Source organism: Euphorbia lathyris, chromosome 2, assembly GCF_963576675.1.
Source record: "Euphorbia lathyris chromosome 2, ddEupLath1.1, whole genome shotgun sequence".
Lineage (NCBI taxonomy): Eukaryota > Viridiplantae > Streptophyta > Magnoliopsida > Malpighiales > Euphorbiaceae > Euphorbia > Euphorbia lathyris.
In genome coordinates this window covers 97,225,273-97,244,319 of record NC_088911.1, presented here as the reverse complement: position 1 = coordinate 97,244,319, position 19,047 = coordinate 97,225,273, and the positions used below count along the sequence as shown (strand labels likewise).

The 19,047-nt window shown below is 38.2% G+C and overlaps 1 protein-coding gene across 3 annotated transcripts; it reads left to right on the top strand.

The window, feature by feature from the left end:
- Window positions 1–5,259: 5,259 nt before the first annotated feature.
- On the top strand, window positions 5,260–10,234 carry LOC136219073 (protein METABOLIC NETWORK MODULATOR 1). Of its 3 annotated transcripts, none has more exons than XM_066006298.1 (4): window positions 5,260–5,413; window positions 5,663–5,699; window positions 8,480–9,692; window positions 9,783–10,234. In XM_066006298.1, the coding sequence occupies exons 3-4, from the start codon at window positions 8,526–8,528 to the stop codon at window positions 9,873–9,875; spliced, it is 1,260 nt and encodes a 419-aa protein (XP_065862370.1). In that variant the 5' UTR covers window positions 5,260–5,413; window positions 5,663–5,699; window positions 8,480–8,525; the 3' UTR covers window positions 9,876–10,234. The 3 variants fall into 3 exon arrangements, with proteins under 3 accessions (XP_065862370.1, XP_065862372.1, XP_065862371.1); XM_066006300.1 differs by having other exon boundaries at window positions 5,261–5,413; window positions 9,786–10,234; XM_066006299.1 differs by lacking the exons at window positions 5,260–5,413; window positions 5,663–5,699 and adding an exon at window positions 8,302–8,321.
- Window positions 10,235–19,047: the final 8,813 nt, after the last annotated feature.

Here is a 19,047-nt window from a genome sequence, read left to right as displayed (position 1 = left end):
GGATTACCTCCAACGGTGCCTGATCCTACTATCTTACCCTTTTTGTTGTCTCCAAAACTTACGCTTCCTCCTCGTTTACGTTCAAACATGATGAATTGAGTTTCATCACTCGTCATATGCCTTGAGCATGCGCTGTCAATATACCACATTTTTTACTTCTCAGCACATCTCAGGCTTACCTGCATTGTGATCAGTTTCCTTTAGGTACCCAATTCTTTTTGGGTCCTGACTTGTTAGGTTCAACAGGTAAAGCATCATATTTTATTTTGTGGCGGCATATATTAACAGTATGGCCACTTTTTCCACAGAAGTCACAACTGACTTTCTGTTTAGGACTCTTTACTGACTTGTCAGCACCCCAGTGCTGAGCGTGCCAGCACACCTTAGTGGTGTGTCCTAACTTCCCACAAAAGTCACACTGGACTCTTCGCTGGGGATTTCATCTCTGCTGAGTACCTTGGTACTGAGTACCTTGATACTGAGTTCTCAGAGGAAAATTGTTTTTGTTTGGAACCTTTAGTTGGTTCTGAATGGTTGTGACATCCTTCCTCAGTTTCTTGGAAACTGACTGGACTTCAACGACAAACTCATGAATGGTTTTCATATTTTCATGCAAAACTGAGTTGTCTTGAAGAAGGTATCTGAGGTCACTTAGTTTGACCTCTTCCACCTCATCACAACGCCGGCTGAGTGTTTTAATCTTTTTGTTACACTTTTTGACAAGTGTATAAAGATCACTCAGGGCATTAACCATTTCATTTCTGAGTTGAGAGAGTGAGATTACCTCATTTGATTGCTCTTCATTATCTGTCTCATCAGATTGATTAGCATGCTCGGAAATGCATGGCTCAGCAAGTTCGTCAGCCATGAAACATATCTTTGCTGACTCTGTGGCCTCAACTTCAGTTGATGAAGAATCATCGCTGTCACTCCATGTCGCCACCATTGCCTTCTTTTTGTCTTTCTTCAGAGTTGGGCAGCTTGACTTGATGTGTCCGGTTTGATGGCACTCAAAGCATGTAATGGGCTTCGAGTTGTCCTTCTTGAATTTGCTGTCACTTGAGTCAGCCTTATATTTGTCAAATTTTCTATAAGGCTTTTTGGAGTATTTGTCATTCTTTTTGAACAGCCTCTTCATTTTTCTCGTGAACATTGCCATCTCCTCATCGTCAGTTGAGCCATCATCAGTTGAGTCGGCTTTCATGACAAGTGATTTTTGCTTCTTGTCTTCGGATTTTTCCTTCACCTCGAAATTCTTCATGGATATCTCATGGGTCAGCAGTGAGCCGATGAGTTCATCATATTTATAGGTGGTTAAATCCTGAGCTTCTTCAACGGCTGTCTTCTTGGCTTGCCAGTCCTTAGGAAGACTTCTGAGTATCTTCTTGACTTGTTCTTCCTCAGTGAAGATTTTTCCAAGTCTTTTGAGCTCATTTATGATGTTGGTGAATCTTGCATTCATCTCAGAGATCCCCTCATCATTGTTCATTTCGAACAGCTCATACAATCTTATTTGCTGGTTGACCTTGGACTCCTTCACCTTGTTGGTTCCTTCGTAGGTCACCTCCAGCTTCTTCTAGATCTCCTGTGCGGATTCACAACCTGATATTTTGTTGTATTCTGCAGCATCCAGCGCACAGTGAAGCATATTTATAGCCGAAGCATGGTTTTGTAGCTTCTTGAGATCATCCTCTGTCCATTCAACCTCAGCTTTAACAACTGACTGGCCAGCAACAACTTTCACAGGTACAAACGGGCCTTGGACTATAGATAGCCAGGCACTCATGTTTGTAGCTTGAATGAAGTTCTTCATCCTATTCTTCTAAAAGGTATAGTTTGACCCGAAGAATAGGGGAGGCCTGGTAATGGACATCCCCTCAGGTAATATCTGAGTTGTCTGGTTTCCAGGGAGAAACCGAGTGCTGTTTTCACCCATGGTATGGATCAACTCAAGGTTGTTAGACCTTTAGTAATGAGCTATTAAGCTCTGATACCACTTGTTGGTCCCTTGTAAGGTTGCAAATATAGTTCCAAGGGGGGGGGGGGGTTAGGAACTATTTTACCTTTTTTAAAATAATTTGGGCAGATTTCTTTTCTTTAAGAAAATTTTATATAACAGCGGCTCTTAACACTCAACAAGACACTGGCTTAGTCAAATGGTGACTAGGACAGCTTCGTTGCTTAGGTCAGGAAATAGCACTTAGAGTCTATTCCTGAACCAACTTGTTGGTAGCGTACAACTCAGCTTGACCTCTCTTACTTGGTCAGTTTTAGTTTATTTTAAGCAAGCAATATAAATAAGGAGTTAAGGTTTAGAAATACTTCACTCAGCAGATTTATCCACGTTCGGCTTCTTCTAAGCCTACGTCCTGTCTTCGGAACACTTCCGAGATTTCAAATCCTCTACTGAGCTCTTTAAAGGTAGAGCCTCAAACCTTTTACAAAATCAGAAGCTGAGTATAACAAGAGTACCTTCCTCTATACATCTACTCACTTCTATTCTAATTCACTAAGTACTAAAACCGAGTACTCAGCTTCTCCTTTCTACTTCTAGAAATGATAAAGATTTTGTCCTAAACAACAATTGCTAGAACACCTTAGATGATTGAAAAACAATCACTCTAGACTTTTACACAAATGAATAGACTTTGTAGTGTAAGAATTTGCTTTGCTTTTGATGGAGAACTTTTGTATACGTTTGGTCAGCGTAACGGCTTTTGCTCAAAGTTCTCTGTTGAATGTGGATTCTGAATGCTCTATTTATAGAGAGCTATGAGAGCTTCTGGTTATTTCGAATTTCGAAATAACCGTTGGAGGGAAACGGCTACAGGTCGTTTTCACTCAGTCTGCCAGCAGTTCTCTTAGCCAATCAGATTCTAGCGTCTTCTGTTCTTCGGTCAGTGTGACAGTATGTTCCTCCATTTTGGGTAACGTCAACCAGACAGCTTGCTGTGTCTTCTGATCTTTACTTAAAGAGGAAATACTTTGTCTGGAAGCTGTCTTATGGTCAGCGGCTGTCTTGTACGTTTTGTCGAGACAGCTCAGCAGCTTCATACCGAAGTTGTCTACGTGGATCTTCTCGATCCTTCTTTACTCAGCATGCGTTTCATTACTTCAACGGCGACGTTTTGGGAATACGCGGGCTGAGTGATCTTGGTCTTGTTTGACTTGGGCCTTGACTTCCGTATAGGGCTTGAGCCTTATGATCTTTATGTCTTATGATAAATTATAAACTCAACATTGAACAAACACATTAGTGACAATAAATCAAAGCATTTAAACTTAGTGTGTTGTAGAATATTTATTTTCACTTAATTAATTTTGTCAAATCAAAATCTTGTGGAAAGGTGTTTCAACAATAACAACCACAAACTCTGTTTGTGACATATTCTTCCTTTCCGCCTTTCCATTCATCTTTGGTGAATATGGTGCAGTGGTTTCATGTATAATTCCATATGAGTTATAAAAGTCAATAAACATGTTAGAACCATATTCCGTGCCTCTATCACTACGAATTCTCTTAACTTTCCCATTGCATTGATTTCCTATTTCAACAACAAATAGTTTAAACATGTCAAGAGCATCAATTTTATTTTTCATCTCAGAACAATCATCAATAAAAATTATAAAATAACGTTTATCATTTTTAGTCAATTTTCCATCTAATTCACATATATCTGAATGAATTATTTATAGAGGCTTAGAATTCCTAGTCACAAATTTATGAGGTGTTTTTGGCTTGACTACAATATTTGCATTTTTTATTATTGTAAAAATACCTTTGCAGAATATCATCCATGTGAGATGCCATTGGGATTAGCAAGGGACACTCTGATATCAAAGTTAGTATTATATTCGTGAATAATAAGAATAGTCAAAAGTGTTCAGAATCTAGTTCGTGTACCTTAGGTTCCATAGAGTTGGAGTATTTATAAATGTTTTTATAACCTTTTGGCATTTAATGGATGTATAACTGAATAGGGTAGTGGAAATAACATAGCTATATATAAAAGAACAAAGGATTGTTGAGTTAAATGGTCTAGTGGAGCGAAAAGTGGGAGAGAAAATAGGGTAGTGGTGAATATGTTATACTGATCTGGCGGATCGGTCGGACGGACGACGATGGCGGCACACATGTGTATGTGATGGTCAAGCATCATGTAGGTACCCAACCTTTCATAAAAGTGGAGTACCTCTTAGGACACACTCAAGTATATAAAGACCTTCTTTATAAATAACACTTCAAAGTGATATTTAAGTATTGTGAGATGTTTTATATTTCATTTAACGAAGACAAAGCTTTAAGATTTTTTTGATAAATTCATCTGGGTCAAGTAACATAGTCTTCAGTTTATTAATAAATTTTGAAAGGTCTAATGTGACAATTGAATAACTGTAAAAATAATTCGTTCATATTATCCATTAAATAAAAGTAAAAATTGATATTTCTTAAAAGGCTTAATACATCATTTTGTTTCATGAATTTGTTCAAAAAAGTTGATTGCCCCCTGAACTTTTAAAATGTCTTGATAGCCTCCTGAATTTGCATAAAATATTCATTTAGCCCTCTGAACTTACGTAAAATATAATCAATTAATCACTCGGTTGCAAAAAAAAAAGTAAGTTAAATGCAGAATATACATTGTACACGTGTTAAATTGTTATTATATAATTCATAAAATAAATTAAAAAAAGAATCGTATACCCCAATCTTAGTCATTTTACTTTTAAAGATGTATGTAATACATTTTCCACATTTAATTTACTTTTTTTTTTGTAACCAAATGATTAATTGATTATATTTCACGTAAGTTTAAGAAACTAATGGAATATTTTATATAAATTAAAAGAATCAATCAGGTTTTTTTTTTCTTTTTTTTTTTAATAAGTTGAAGAGAAAATGATGTATTAAGCCTTCTTCAAAAATAATTTATACTACTGTCTAGTGTGAAATCTGAAAATCCTAGAAAATATTAGGTACCCTAGTCCCAAGTTTAATTTTGGAGATCTTTAAGACATATGAATAGAGTCCCAGTTGTCAATTCAGCAGGACTCTCTGGAGTTTGGTGACTATTTCTAAATAACAGTGAGAGGTACAGTTTTTTAACGACAGAGGACAGTTGTCTGCTGTGTGAAGAACGCCTCACACTCTACGTCAGTTTTCTATTGCACTGTTTTGAACTCTGTTGTCACAGCCTGGTTAAACTAACGGTTTACAGAGTCCATAGTGGACCTCGTTCTGTCCGTCTCTTGGACAAAAATTGAATTCAGTTGGACTTTTTATTATACTCTTTTGGTAACACAAAAGGGTTTCCAAATTACTCCAAAGTTTTAATCTTTTCATTCCCCAAATCTTTTGGGTTCTCGTCGTTCACTCTGACTCTTCCCTGGATACTCCTACAGTGCTCGAAAGGTATGCTCTTTCTTTACAATCCTTAGCTTCTCAGAATACTTTTTTTTTTTTTTAAGTCTAGCTTGTTGTTTTCGATTACTTATGTGTTAATCCTTGAAAGCTTTTGCTCTTTCAACATTTTTCCTATCACTTTCTCAGCAGCGAGCCGTAACTTTAGGGCTTAGTGAGATTAAAGATGTGAACTTTTTTTTTTTAAACTTCTGAATAAAATTTTAATTCCTAATGGGTTGTACGTTTTTGTTGTTTCAGGTGTTCTTATATTGTTATGGTCGCAAGAGTATACAAGGTCCGGTATTTACACTGTATCTGACTGTTATTGATTTTTAGTTTCCTGTATATATAGTCGCTTGAATACTGCTTTTTAACTTAGTTTTGCCCATTTTGATAGTGCATGATGTTTGGCAAGAAAATAAAGCTCTAATCTTATGCTGGACCTGTATTACTGTACCATTTACATTGCTTCTTAGCTGTTGCTGGATTACAAGATTTTGAAATGTTTGCAGAATAGAAATTTAGTTTTGCTTCTTCATTGATACTGGAGTTGAATTCCAATTGCTTGCTCCATTGTATAGAAATTTAATGCTAAAGTTGAACATTCGTGCTTTTTCTTAGCGTCGCCAGTAGATTGTATAATGATTATCATAAGTACTTTCTCCACATGGGGAACTAATTAGTGCAAATGAGAGTATATGGTTGGTTCCTGTATCCTTTGCAGTTGTTTGAAAAACTGGCAGATGATGGTTAAAATTGTAAATTTACATATATTTTGTTATTTACATCCGTTGGCCCGTTAGTCGAGCACATACTTGGGATTTCATACTATTGTCCTTTCCTTGTTGTGAACACTTTGATATGTGTCCATACCCATTAGTTTGGGTGTGATCATCTTAAGACCTTGTTTAGCTAGCTTTAGATTGCTTAACAATGCTTAACATGAGGATATGCTGAATAGAGATCTTATTTCCGATTCTGGCAAAAATTTCTGAATTTTTGAAGTTTGATGAAGTTTCTTCAACTTCATGCGAGCAAGAGTTATAACATAGGTTTGGGTTTGTGAATCTTATCCTAGATAGAAATTATTCAGTTGCTTTGAAACCCAATGCTATACATAGTTGAGGAATTATAAGAGGGGAATCTGTAACACAAAGTTTCATGTACATTAGCATAAATTATTAGTGAGATTGAAGGGTTTGTTCATAGTTCCAGGATAAAATTTTCTTGGATTGTAAATGAAAACAGGATAAGATAAAAATGAACTAATGGAGGATGCTATAAACCAGGTTCTTGGAGAGTTAGCATGAAAATATTGGTAGTTTCAATAATGGTTTTGCATTTGAGTTGAACTTTGTGAAAATGTGGAAAATGATTAAATTCACATTTTATGAAGAGTTGAGAAACATACTCTCTGGCTGTTAGTGTATATTATTAATATCTACTTTAAGTTGATTATACGAGTAATATCAAATACGGTATCATGCTCCGTCACATTTTTATATGTAAATGGTTTTCATTGCCTTTGAAGTGGTTTGCCATTTATTTGTTTATACCTTTTAGATAAGGGGATGATTTGTTAAATATAAAAGATTTGTACCAGATACGTTTATGCCATCCTTGACAGGATATCAATGTATTTTTTGCCTTTTTCCTGTTTTATTAAGTTTGTTGTATTTTATGAAGTTGCATCATGATATAATCCACTTCTAGAGTTATCCAATATTTTTGAGTAATACATAATTCTTACATCATATTCATAACTTCTTGCTATGAAAAAACGCAATTGTTTTCAATGGTTTTGAATTTGATATTACACTATTGTTCCTTTCATGAGTGCTATCCCGTCAGATGCATTTATGCTATGCAAAATGTCATTGCCACTTTCTGTAAAAACCAACTTTGAAATTATCTGCAAATATTATATGTTTTATCCATTTAATGTTCTTCCTTGCCCTACTTTTAGTTCAACCGCTGTTATTCTACTTGTAACATGAGCATCTGGTTCTACAGATTACATCTTGCTTGTTGCCAGACTTAATCACCTTGCTATTACTTGCCTATTGCCTAAAACCATTACTTTTTATGTGGTTACTCGGTTTTGAAAGTTATTTTTCTGCTTAGATATGTATATTGCTTTCCTTTCTTTTCTCCCTTCTTTTTGCGACCTAGATCAGTCATCAATTCAGGATTATCGAGGTTGGGACTGTATCATAATTACTCCTCCAAGGACCCTGCTCACGCAAGATCAACTAGGCAGTGATTGTTTACGGAATATTTCATATTTCTAATGTTGTCTCTTTTGCTACCCCCCTGACATGGTCCACAAGTTTTCTATTTATTAATGTTTGTTAACAGTAATAAATGTAGATTGGTTGCTTAATGAGGCTTATGTTGTTTCTTACTTCATCCTGTGGTGATAAATGTGTTTCTTAGCAGATTTTCTCAAGGTCTTGGTGAGAAATCAGCTAATGCCTTGATTTATATCTGGCACAAGTTTTTGGAAAAAAAAGAGATTTCCTTTTTATTTGTTGTAGGTAGATCTGATTCATAAGTTCAAGGTTGATTAGACACTCTTAGGTGGACTCTCTCCCAATTTAGGTCTGCTGCATGCACTACAAGTCGAATTCTAAACCTACGCTAAATGCTTGAGACCCTTTCTTTTCAAGCCGACCTTAATTGGTAAAAAGAAGAAGAAAAAAAAAGGTTTCTTAATAACTAGTCAAACATGATTTGCGTGTATGATTTTTGATGTCCAAGGTAAAGAGGCTGAAAATTTTGCTTGGTTCAGGAAATTTGTAATATCAAATAAATACAATTTGAAGAATTGATTAGAATGCCTGAACACGGTTGAGATTTGAATTTGGTTGCAGGTAACTTGCTAAGTAATCTATTATTAGATCGTGCTGTTCAATAGGTAGAGAATCTATCATGACTATGTTTTACTGTCAGTTCAAAGATGCCATCATGCTTACGAGATTGTTCTTAAAAGTGTGGAATGCCACTTAAATTTTCATGGTTAGTAGTGGTGCTTTACTTTTATAAACTCTGTAAGAACAGTTCTTTTTGTTGCAGGGACGGGAAGTGTAGACAAGGGAAATTTATCGTAGATATATCAAACATGAGTGAACCAAACCAAATGATTAATCCTGATGCATCAGCAATTGTCCCTTTGAAGCGCAAGCGTGGTCGCCCACGTAAGCATCCAAGGCCAGATCTTGATCGTGTGGGGAGTGCTCATGGCTCAAGGGCTCAGAATCCAAATCACAGGGAAATATCCCATGGTGCACCTGGATTTGCTGGGGTCAATCGGAGTAATCCCCATCAAGTAAATCCAGTTATCAATGCAAGTGATTACATGGTGGGTCAGGCAGTCCATGGTGTTATTGAGGCAACGTTTGATGCTGGATATTTGCTCACCGTCAGGGTTGGTAACTCAGCAACCACTTTGAGGGGTATTGTTTTTAAGCCTGGACATTTTGTTCCTGTTAATGCAGACATAGATGTTGCCCCAGGTGTTCAGATGATTAGGAGAAATCAGGTTCCTCTCCCTAGAGAAAATTATGCTCTGGTTCATGGCAATAATTCTCGGTCCAGAGAAAGAAATGGAACTGTTCATGCAGCTCGAGCTGCTAATCTAGTACCCAGTAAAGGCAAACAGGTGCCTTCAGTGGTAACTGAAAGTTCTCCTGGGATATCGAGAGGCAATTTGGTGCCTGTTGTTCTCCAACCCGTTAATTTATCAAATGGGGCTGCTGGCGAAGCATCCTCTAACACAACCTTACGGGTCCAAGTAGCAGCCTCAAAAGGCAAACAGGCTTTAGATGCTGCAGATCCATCAAATGGATCGACACCAACGAACCAAGCGCAGGCAGTTGAAACGCAGTATATGCATTTCCAATCTCAGCATAACCACCAGGAAGTGCCTTCTAGCATACAGCATAAAGCTCCTGTTCCCCAAGGTCGAGTAGAGACGTTGCAAGAGTCTGAATCAAAGGGCATGCCTTTTGAGAAACTGCTAACAGATATCATCAAGAGAAATCAAGCCCCGTTGCAGTCAACAGATGCTAATACCAGCTCAGCTGCAAAATTGTCTGCTGATGATTCTAGCACTGCCTCAGACGATTATGATGATGACGACGACGACGACGACGAGGACACTGATGATGATGACGCACTTTCTGTTGAGCCCCTGCGAGCTGTACAGCCTGACGTTCGTAATCAACCTGCAGTTGGGTCAAGACAATTGGAGAACTACAGAACTGGCAAAATGACAGAGCTGTTGCAGGTACTACGAGTTCACAATGGTAACTTCGAATCAGTGATTATATATGTTTGTAAAGGTTAATGGAATATAATCTGATATCTAGCTCTTAAGAAGGTTTTGCAGGAAAACATGACTGAGAAGCCAGCAGCACAGGTACAGAACTTAGCTGCAGATCCTACACCAAAACCGAACCAGGCAATCTGAGAAGCCTAGAAAATGCGCAACGGGATGAAGACTCAGGCCACTGAAATAAAATTTCACAGGCATCAAGTGTCGGAAGTATCTCTGGAATTTGCTACGGGTTGCTGGTCATACATAAATTGTGTAGAAAGCTTTGTTATCAGAATTATAAAAATAAGATGAAGGGAATCTATCTATGTTTAAGAGACGAGAATGGCTTAGTTGATGTTTTAGTGTTTAGAGTTAGATGGTTGTGAATTAGTTAGTTGATGTAGTAGCTTCAAGTTTGGCTGGTAAAAGTTCATTTTATAGAGCCTCTTTAATATTGGTTCATGTTTGCACAACACAAGAATGACGAAATCAAGAGGAAGCATTTTCTGTTATTCAAAATTTGAAAATACACAACGTTTGGGATCATTTTGGCAGAAGTGGATTCAGATTGAATCCATAAGTTTTAAGGTTTTTAAGAATTCGTTCTTATACATTGAAATGTTTGAATAATTAAATAAGTCTCAAATGATATGTCATAGCATAATATAGGTTTAATGTTGCAGGGGCTTTGAGTTTGGTTCAAAATAGAATTTAGTCCAAAAAATTGATAATTTAGTCTAAAAAATTGAAGGACCAGCTCCCTAAATATGTGTTCAGTGGTACGAATAGTTTTTAGAAAATTTGCTCAAATTAAAATTAAAATTAAAATGTATATATGTATATCACTATAAATTTAATTGAAATGTATATCCATTTTATACCGGTGTCTCAGATTTCGGGGATGTGGACAACCGGGTTTAGATGATAATATTTAGGGGCGGATACAGGAAGGGGCTTGGGCCCCTCTAGCTGTTGGAACCACCATGATGAGGGATAGATCCGGTCCCTCCTATTTTCACAAAATTTGACGTTAAATTGGTGATTTGATTAAACTTTGATTGATTATTTGGTAAATTGGGTATTTGACCTAGTTTTAATCGAGTATTTGATAAATTGAGGATTTTGATGGGGTGTTGAATTAGCAGCTCTAAAATTCACCAAGAATGGCCAAAAGTTAGGCCATTTCTGTTAGGCATTCCCTAAATTCAAATTTCTAATTTATTTTGACTTGTTAGGCTCTCTCTAAATCCAAATTTCTAATTTTTTTGGCCTATTAAACGCTCTCTAAATCCAATTTTTTTATTAGACACAATTTTTTTTTACAAAGTTTTATATTGGTACTTAAAAATTGGTTACTGACTACTCAGATTATAACACATATATAGAAAAAAAATTAAACAATTTCGATTTAACAATTTTTTTTTAACGCATGCACGTGTAAAATCGGTCTCAACCGACAAATCATATATTCGCCACTGATAATATTGATATGGTTATAAAGCTTAACGGAGATTAACAACATACTTCCGAAGCATGCTGACCGAATCAGGAGAAACTCAAAGATTAAGGATGAAATCAGTAAAAAACCTGTGAGCAGTTACGTAGAAAGACATGTATCTGCTGAAGAAGGGAATGTGGCCGCCAAAGTGAGGAGTGCTGGTAGTGGACAATTAGGGATCCTATTAGAGGAAAATTGGATCTACTAGGAAACAGTTACAGAACTCCCTGCAGTGGATGGAACTTACTGAGAACGTGGGCAGTTACTACGTGTAGGTAGTGGGAACCGACAATTATCGGCTCAAGTGGAAGAGTATTAAAGGGGAAAAAATCGAAAGGAAAAGGATCCAACTCAACTCAATCAACAAAATCAAATCAAAATCAAACCCAATCCAAATGGAATTCAAACAATTCTCCAATTATGAACTTTAGCTAAATCTACAGCCTTAGTTTATTCAATTTGATCAACTTTCAATTTGTAAGTTCTAGATATAGTCTTCCAAAAATTCAACATTCAATCTTATTCAATTTGATACAAGCTATTTTACTTTCATCTTCTTTGGCATTATTTCAGTGTGGTCATAATCAGTCTTCTAGATTCCACTACGAACTCTAGGCTCTTTTATGTCCTTTAGGCCTTTTACACTTTCCTTTGATTAGAAGTTAGATCCAACTTACATTTTATAGTTTTTTCACAAAGCTATTGACACGCTCGCACACCAACCACCAAAGGCGTTAAACAATTTAGCATGCTCGATGGGACGGAGTTGAAATGCCGCCACGAAGAGGTTCGAAAGATAATGTTGCTGCATCCGTTGATGCAGACCTAGTGCCTTGAAATGCAAGATAGGGAGACCATCCAGTGGAGTGTACTGATGAAACAGAACAAACATTCCCAGAATTGGAGGATGTGGGATATGTTCGCCCAAGCAGAATAAGGGAAAGTGCCATATAGATTCCTGAGGTGGAGAACTTCTTGACTATTGCTAGCGCTTTGCATAACCTACAGAAGACATTGGACAACATGAAAAAGCTCATCATTGAGGGCATGATTCAGAAGCAAACAATAGAAACCCCAGTAGGAACCATGAGAGTTTAGGTGAAGACAAACAAAGTTCCTTCTCCTGCCAAGAGGAAGGAAGATGTAATTGTTGGTCCCGTGTGATTAGTTCCAAGGGGGGGGGGGGGGGTTAGGAACTAATGTAACTTTTTCGTTAATTAATCTTGCTGATTTGATAATTTTAGTGAGTTTATTAACTCAGCTTTGGTCAGCTTAGCTGATCTTAGTGTAAGACAACTTTAGTCAGATGTTGACTAAGACTGTTTCACTTGTGAGTTGGGAATTGACACTTTTGTGGTCAGCTTCCAACTCAGCACTCTAATTTACTCAGTGTCAGCTTTAAACAGTTTATATGCTGAGTAAATATAACAAGCAACATAAGCACGCACACACACACACACACACACACACACACACACACATATATATATATATATATATATATATATTAAGAGAGTTAGAAATTACTCAGTATGACTTATCCTGGTTCGGCCTTTTCGCCTACGTCCAGTCCCCAGACTCCTCCGGGCTTTTAGAATCCAATACTGAGCTCTTTAAAGGTAGATCACAAACCCTTTACAAGCAATTGAGTATGCAAGAGTACCGTCCTCTATTCGTTTACTCAATCCTACTGAATGCTATAACCGAACACTCAGATTTTCTCTACCACTGAGTACAAAAACCGAGTACTCAGCTTGACTCTCTCAATCTTTACAATTGATAAAGAAACTGTTCTTTCTAAAAGAAGAACACTTTAGATGAATACAAATTCACTCTAGCTTTTACACAGAATGTGAAAGTTGGTGTAAGATCTCTCTTTTCTATTCGTGTGCTTTGGTTTTAGCTCTTTTTGGCTTTCTATGATCGGATGTCTATTGTACTTGTGCATTTGATCCAAGAGTGATCTTCGTCCTTTTATAGTTGAGATCAGAGGTTCAAATGATTTGAATTGGATCTTTCCGTTGAATCCAAACGGCTCTATCTTCAGACAACATTCTGGTCAGCTTCAGTGTGCAGGCCAATCTTGTCGTCTGAATCAGGCAGATGTGAGGCTTGTCTTTTTCTGCTGGTTTGTCTTCTAGTGGAAGTTTGTCTTTTAGCAACCGGCCAGTTGGCCCATGTCTCTCGAAACCGTTACCTTGCAAGATTCCAAGGTTTCTATTATTGGTGCAGACAGATGTCAGAATTTGTCTTTTAGTAAACAGACAAATCATGCTGTCCTGAAGAACACTCAGCTTGGCTCTGTCGTAGCTTCTTGTTCTTTTTTTCTGAGTTGCCTTTACTCAGCTTCCGTGGTCAGCTTGGTCTGCATGCCTTATTTGTATAGAAGACTTTATTCTTTGATACTGAGTTGCGTTCCACTCAGCTTCTTTATCTAGCTTTATCTTCAGACTTCTGTTCTGAAGGTGACTTATCTTCTACGATGCTGAGTTGCTCTTTACTCAGCTCGTGCTGTGCTGTTTGTGCTAACTGTGTCCTGTCTTACTTTTTATTTCTGTTTACATCTATATTTATAATCAACATTGAACAAACATATTAGTACAATTAAATCAAAACACTTAAATTTAATTGCCTCTTAATCATGGATTAATTTAAATAATTTTGTCAAATCAAAATCATGTGGAAAGGTGTTTCAACAAACTCCCCCATTTTGATGTTGGCAAAATATTTAATTAAGTTTAATGGAACTCAGTTTTGAGATTCCCCATGATTGAATTTCATTCTTCTGAAGTTACTCCCCCGAAAGGGTTGCATCTGTTTACTTAACTTAATTCTAAACCTTTCAAGATTTAATCGAATGAAATTAAGACATGTTTATACTGACTTAGTTCAATTTTAGACCTTCCAAGATCTAATTCAGATGAGTCTAGGTCAGCTTTCAGAAGAGTTCATTTGTTTACTCAGTTTTGATACTTAGTCAGTTTGGGTACCAGAGATAACCTAAGGATGTATTAGAGCTAAAAATGATAGTGTATACTAAGCATTTTAACTTTTTGTTTGTTCATTGTAATGTATCAGAGCAACTTCTTATTTGAGTATCTTAAGACAGATCAGCTTAAAGTACAGTAAGTAAGTAAGCATCACATAAGATATAAAAGTTGGAGTGAAGGATGCCAAAAAAGTGTAGATAGTCAGCACAATAAGATAGACATGCCAAAATAGATTACAAGTCAAGTAAAACAGATAACACTATTTCTTCCTATTGACTTGTACATGATGAGCAGGAATTCCTTTGCCTTTGGCATTCCCTTGTTGCTGACTTCTTGATCCAGATGCTCCTCCCATATGCTGAGTTCCATCAGCTTGCGTTTGTCTCTCCCCCGTTTTGCCAGCATCGGGTGGAGGAGGAATAAAGGCATCGGTTTGAACGGCTTGAGCCAGCCTGGAGGAATACTCTTTCAGTTGATAAATACTCTCCCGAAGACCATCAAAAATGGCGACACCATCATCGACAGTTGCACTTGGTATTCTGATGGCGGCACTGATCATATTCAGCAAATATTCCTGAGATTTGCTCACCCAAGACATAGAATCTGTCAGTATGGGGAAAGATTTATGAAACATCCTGAGTAAATTTGCATCATAGTACTGACGTTGACCGTTAGTGTGCCTAACATGTTTCCAAACAGCTTGGGTGTATCTCAGAAGCTCACTGGTCTTCAGTTGGTCAGTGTCCATTTCTGCTTTATTCAGGTTGAGTACACAGACAGCTTCACTTATCTGTTCAATGGAACATTGGGAGGTGGAGGAGATTAACTCACTGGTCCATTTCTGTTCAGAACTGAGCTGGCTGAAGAGTTGATGAATCTCAGCAGAGGTTGCATATGCTGAGTGGGCAGCATGAAGATTGTTGATTTGCCCTTGAAGGGAATCCATGCGCTGCACCATCTTTAGTTGAAGTTCTGCCAGCTTTTCAACAGATTCTTGCTTGGACTGCTGAGCTTGGAAGGTTGTCACGACACTTAGAAGATCTTTCAGTCCTTTGATTTCAGCTAAAAATTGTGTGACAGATAAGACTTGGTTTGGCTCAGCATGACTTGATCCAGCAGCTTCAGTATGAGTCTGATTCAGATCCTGAAGCAAGGATTGAGCAGAGTCAATAATTCCTCGCCCAGATGCAGTTGCATTCAGGTAGGTGAAAGTGGGAGGATTTTGCTCAGCGGCCGGAGTGGTTTGGGGTTGGTCAGAGTTGGAGTTGCCAGCATGGTCAGCAACTGGACTTGTATTTTGATTACCAATAGGAACTGACTGGTTTTCAGGCTGTGTGGATGGATTTGGAAGGGGATGATTAGCAGAAGCATTCACTAACTCAGGATCAGTCTGCAGCTGACCAGACGGTTTAGAACTGACCTTAGTAGGAGGTTCCTTAGCTGGAATAGCAGAATCATCGAGTATTTGCTCGACAGGAGTTTTGGGAGCAGCTTGTTCCTCCGCATAATGAACGAAGACTGGCTTTTCCTTTGGCTTTTCAGGACATGGTTTGTTGAAGAAATTGGTCAGAGCAGCAAGTTGGATTTCTGGTGGAGAGTCATCCAGGATATCCTCTACAGAAGACTTTTGAGCCTTTTTCTTTTACGGTTCTTTGGAGGAGAGGGATCAGCGGCGATTGTCTCAATATCCTCACTTTGCTCAGCCTCTTCAACCTGCTCAGTGTTCCTAACTTGCTCAGCATCACCTACAGGATTAGCATCCTCAAATTGATCAGTGTCCTCAACCTGATCAGCATCAGCTTTATTAGTTGGCTCAGCATCAACTTTATTCTCTGCGTCAGCATCATCATTAAACTGACCGCCAAGATTTTCAAAGTCATCACCTTGGTCAGTAGATGATTTTTCAACATTATCCTCCTGACTTCTCACAAAGTGTGAGTCTTCAGGTATGACGAAGTCAGTAGGAAGTGCTGCGATCGGTTTGGGTTTAGAGGACTTCTTCTTCTTCTTCAGGGGCATCTCAGGAGTATCTTGACTCTCTTCTTCAGGCTCAGCTTGCCTTTTGAGTTTGCCTGCTGACTTAGGTGTTTCCTGACCTTCCTCTGTAGCAACTTGCTTTGACCTTGACACAATTCTAAACTTCTTTGGGACATCAAGTACATCTTTTGAACAGGTTTGCAGAGCTTTCCTTTTTCAGTCAGCATCAGCCTTTTTCACTTGCTTTCCTTTCCTGGTCAGCATACCATTGTCTTCCTCAGCTTCACCTGCTACCTTCTTTCCCATTTTTCAACTTTGTTGGTTGGTCAAAAGCCAAACCAAACAGGATACCAGCAATGATTTCAGTTCCCCAGACTTCGATCTCTTCAACCAAACTGACTTGATAATCCTTGAGGATTTTGGTGATGAGGGATCCTAACCTAAGCGTACCAGAACTTCACAGAAATCCACCAATGAGAAAGACCGGCATGTTTAGAGGCTGGTAGGTCAGCATGTGCCAGATGAAGCATTGCTCGAAATTCGTTGCTGAGGAGGCACATTTGACTTTTGGAAAGATAAAATTGGTCAGGATGTAATGGGCCATCTTTTGGTCTCGACCCATGCAAGTACTAGATACTTCTCCTACGTAACCAGGAGGTCTACAGAATTCAGCTGGGAATTTAATCTTACCATGGTCGTTTGTGGTTCGAAGTTCTGTCCCTTTGTTCTTCAGCTTCAGCAACTTAGCCAGATAGGGAGGATTGATGAAAATCTGCTTTCCCCGGACCTCAGTGACCAAGTAATCCCTATTATCGTTGGCTACTTTCAGGTTGGTGTAGAACTCCTTTACCAGTTCAAGATAAGTAGCCTCACGAATGGAGAATAGTCCTTCCCAGCCGTTCTTAGATATCCATTCACAGAAGGGTTTCTCTGCTTCCACAAACCCTTTTGAGAACCAACGTGAATGATCAATCTTATCCCCCTTAACGTGGTTGTATACTAGTGAGTAGGTTCTGGGTTTCTTGCCTTTGTCCTTCTGAGTCTCCTTCGACGAGCCAGCTTGGTCAGTTTTGGGGTTTTTGGCGACGGTGCTGACCTGAGTTTGGTCAGGCTGACCACCTTCTTGGGATTCTGTTGATGTTTCTTCATATTCCTCCTGAGTAGAAGATGAAGGATTTTCATCGGAGTGATTCTGATCGTAATCAGCTCCGGAGAGATTTTGGGAGTCAGACATTTTCTTACGAGTTTTTTTAAGGATCTGGGATATTTGAAAGTTGGAAATAGAATGCCAGAGATTTTTTGAGCGTAGTGGCTATTCAATACGCGTGCTAGCATTAATTACGCAACGAAACTTCACTCAGCATTTGGAATATCAAACATTTTGGAACTTTGAGTAGTCAGTTTTGTGTGGATGAATTGTTGAGCGTGCTTAGTAACACAGCATAGGAATAATCTCTCAGTATGTATGTCTACTCAGCATAGGGTGATTTTGACTCAGCATGCAATGATTACTAATTTAGCATAAATCACTCAGCATGGTAATCACTCAACATTCAATTAAGCACATAGAATTATTGAAGAGGATTAGACATACCGATAGCTTCCCTTAATACGTTCAATTGCTCACGAGCCAAGGGCTTCGTAAAGATATCCGCAAGCTGTTAATTTGTTGATACGTAGGTCAGCTTGATCTCACCCTTGAGTACATGATCTCTGATGAAGTGATGCCTTATGCTGACATGCTTCATCCTGCTGTGTTGGATTGGATTCTTAGATAAGTCAATGGCACTTTTGTTGTCACATTTGACCTCTATTGTTTCTGTTTTGACTCTATAATCCTCAAGCTATTGCTTAATCCATAGGACTTGGGCCACACAGCTTCCAGCAGCAATGTACTCAGCTTCAGTTGTAGATAAGGCCACTGATGACTGCTTCTTACTAAACCACAAAACCAGACAGCTTCTTAGGAAATGACATCCTCCTGAAGTGCTTTTTCGTTCTAGCTTATCTCACCCATAGTTAGCATCAGTATATCCAATCAGTGTGAAGTCACTTGTATTTGGATACCATAAACCTGCATTAACCGAGCTCTGCAAATATCTGAAAATTCTTTTTATAGTTATTAAGTGAGATTCCCTGGGGTCAGCTTGATATCTTGCGCAATAACATACTGAGTACTGAATGTCAGGTCTACTGGCAGTAAGATAAAGTAGAGAGCCTATCATACCTCGATATAACTTGCTGTCTACTGACTTACCTTTCTCGTCAGCACAAAGGACAGTGTCAGTACCCATTGGGGTTGATATGGGTTTACATTCTTCCATATCAAACTTCTTTAGCATTTCTTTGGCGTAGTTAGACTGACTAATGAAGATGCCATTATTACCTTGCTTGATTGGAAGTCCAAGAAAGAAGTTGAGTTCGCCTATCATAGACATTTCGAACTCAGTCTGCATCTGTTTACTAAACTCTTTGCACATAGAATCGTCAGTAGCACCAAAAATTATGTCATCTACGTAAATTTGTGCAAGTAGGGTATTTTTACCCTTTTTCTTAATGAACAAGGTTGTGTCAGATTTGCCTCTGACATAATTCCTGGTCAGCAGGAAGTTGGTCAACCTCTCATACCAAGCTCTTGGAGCTTGCTTTAGGCCATACAGGGCCTTTTTGAGTTTATAAACGTGGTTTGGAAATTTTGGGTCTTCAAACCCAGGAGGCTGACTCACATATACCTCTTCGTTTATAAAGCCATTAAGAAATGCACTCTTAACATCCATTTGATATAATTTAAAGTTCATAAAGCTGACATAGGCACACAATATACGTATAGCTTCTAACCTAGCAACGGGTGCAAAGGTTT

Bases quoted from the DNA above. Each gene is read 5' to 3' on its own strand.
- LOC136219073 (XM_066006298.1), top strand. From the start codon at position 8,526: ATGAGTGAACCAAACCAAATGATTAATCCTGATGCATCAGCAATTGTC. The intron at 9,693-9,782 runs GTACTACGAGTT...CTAGCTCTTAAG, and splicing joins AAATGACAGAGCTGTTGCAG to AAGGTTTTGCAGGAAAACAT.